The 1,767-nt window shown below is 42.3% G+C and overlaps 1 protein-coding gene across 1 annotated transcript; it reads right to left on the reverse strand.

The window, feature by feature from the left end:
• Window positions 1–507: 507 nt before the first annotated feature.
• Window positions 508–1,455, reverse strand: LOC114024992 (olfactory receptor 12-like). Its single transcript, XM_027838309.1, has one exon. The coding sequence runs from the start codon at window positions 1,453–1,455 to the stop codon at window positions 508–510; it is 948 nt and encodes a 315-aa protein (XP_027694110.1).
• Between the last annotated feature and the right edge of the window lie 312 nt (window positions 1,456–1,767).

The raw sequence follows: 1,767 nt of genomic DNA on the forward strand, positions 1-1,767 counted from the left end.
TGAGAGGCCACGTGGTGTCATGGATCAGAAAGTCAGAAAGAATAGGTTCAAGTCTTGTTTCTTCCCTATCCTAGGAGCATGACTGTGAAAAAGTCACTTAACCTCTTCATGCCACCCCCCACACACACACCCCAGGCAACTCTTTAAGACTATGAATTACTAAAGAGATGCTAATATGCATTGAGGAAAGGAATTCCCTATACCAAAGAAATCATAGGTCTGGATCAAATTCCAACAAATGAATGAATGAATGAATGAATGAATGAATGAATGAATGAATGAAAATGAACAAATAGAGATAGCTAGCTAGCTAAATAGATGTAAGAAGGTAGATAGATACATGTAGGAAGATAGATATATAGATTCATACATATATAAATAAGCAGAAGGTGGGTAGATGGGTGGGCACATAACTTTTTTTTCAACACTTCACTTTATTCATATGCTCAACCAAATTTAAGTCCCCTGTAAGACCAGCTTTGTCTATTGCTTCCTGTTCTGTGGAGGTCACTGAGAGAACCTTTTCTTACCCATGATTCTTTTCACAGACTCCTTCACATCTCTATTCCTCAGGCTGTAGATCAAAGGGTTGAACATTGGGATGACAAGTGTGTAGAATACAGCTACTACCTTGCTTTTCTCTGGAGATGAGAGGGCCCCAGGTTGTGCATACATGAAGAACACTGTTCCATAGAACAAACTCACCACAGCAATGTGAGACCCACAGGTGGAGAACGTTTTATGCCTGCCCTGAGTTGAGGGGATCTTCAGGACAGTGGTGAGGATGTAAGAATAGGAGACCAGAATCACCAGGCTGGTGGTTATAATGATGACCGCAGAAAGTATAAATAGCACAATCTCATTTGTGAAGGTGTCCACACAGGAGATCTTGATCAGGGCCGAAACGTCACAGAAAAAGTGATCAATTCTGTTCTCCCCACAAAAGCGTAAGCTGAAGGTGAAGCCAGTTTGAACCATGGAATTGATGCACCCACAAAAGTAGGAAACAGCCACCAGTTGGACACACACCTGCTGAGACATACGTACAGGATAGAGAAGTGGGGAGCAGATGGCTGTGAAGCGATCATAGGCCATCACAGCCAGGAGAAACCCTTCAGTTGTGACAAAGAGAGCAAAGAAGAAAAACTGAGTGGCACAGCCATTGTAAGAAATTGTCCTTCTCGCGGATAAGAAATTTGTCAAGGTTTTGGGGGCAATGACAGTTGAGTAACAAAGGTCTAAATAGGACAAGTTTCTAAGAAAGAAATACATTGGAGTATGCAGTCGTGAGTCTATCTTAATGATGACTGTCATTCCAATGTTCCCCACCAGTATGACCATGTAGATGAGCAAGAAGAACAAGAAGAGAATGATCTGGAGCTCTGGGGAAACTCTGAATCCTAGGAGAATAAACTCTGTCACATCGGAGAAATTGCCAGGGACCCCATTCTTCATAGCTGGATCCTAGTTGGGACAGGGGTGAAGGTGAAAACAAAGGGAAGACTGTTATCAGGGAAGAAGACATTTACTCATTGTTACATAATTGACCAACCAGTCTAGAAGAGAACATAGCAAACTGATAAGCCAATTCCATCTCCGTGGGCAGTGAGACTAAAACCTGAATTTTTATTTTCTGAGCAACTCTGAAAGGCTCCCTGTTGAAATGAGTGGGTCAGGCTTTTCAGATATGCTAAAGTGCAAATCTCCCTATGAGCTCATGCACTGGCCTTGGGTCTATTTGCAGAGATATGCATATTTGTGTTGGTG

This window comes from Vombatus ursinus, unplaced genomic scaffold (genome assembly GCF_900497805.2).
Source record: "Vombatus ursinus unplaced genomic scaffold, bare-nosed wombat genome assembly UNPS02014826.1, whole genome shotgun sequence".
NCBI classification, from domain to species: domain Eukaryota; kingdom Metazoa; phylum Chordata; class Mammalia; order Diprotodontia; family Vombatidae; genus Vombatus; species Vombatus ursinus.

What these genes read in the sequence shown, in the direction of transcription:
- LOC114024992 (XM_027838309.1), bottom strand. Translation starts at nt 1,455, where the DNA reads ATGAAGAATGGGGTCCCTGGCAATTTCTCCGATGTGACAGAGTTTATT.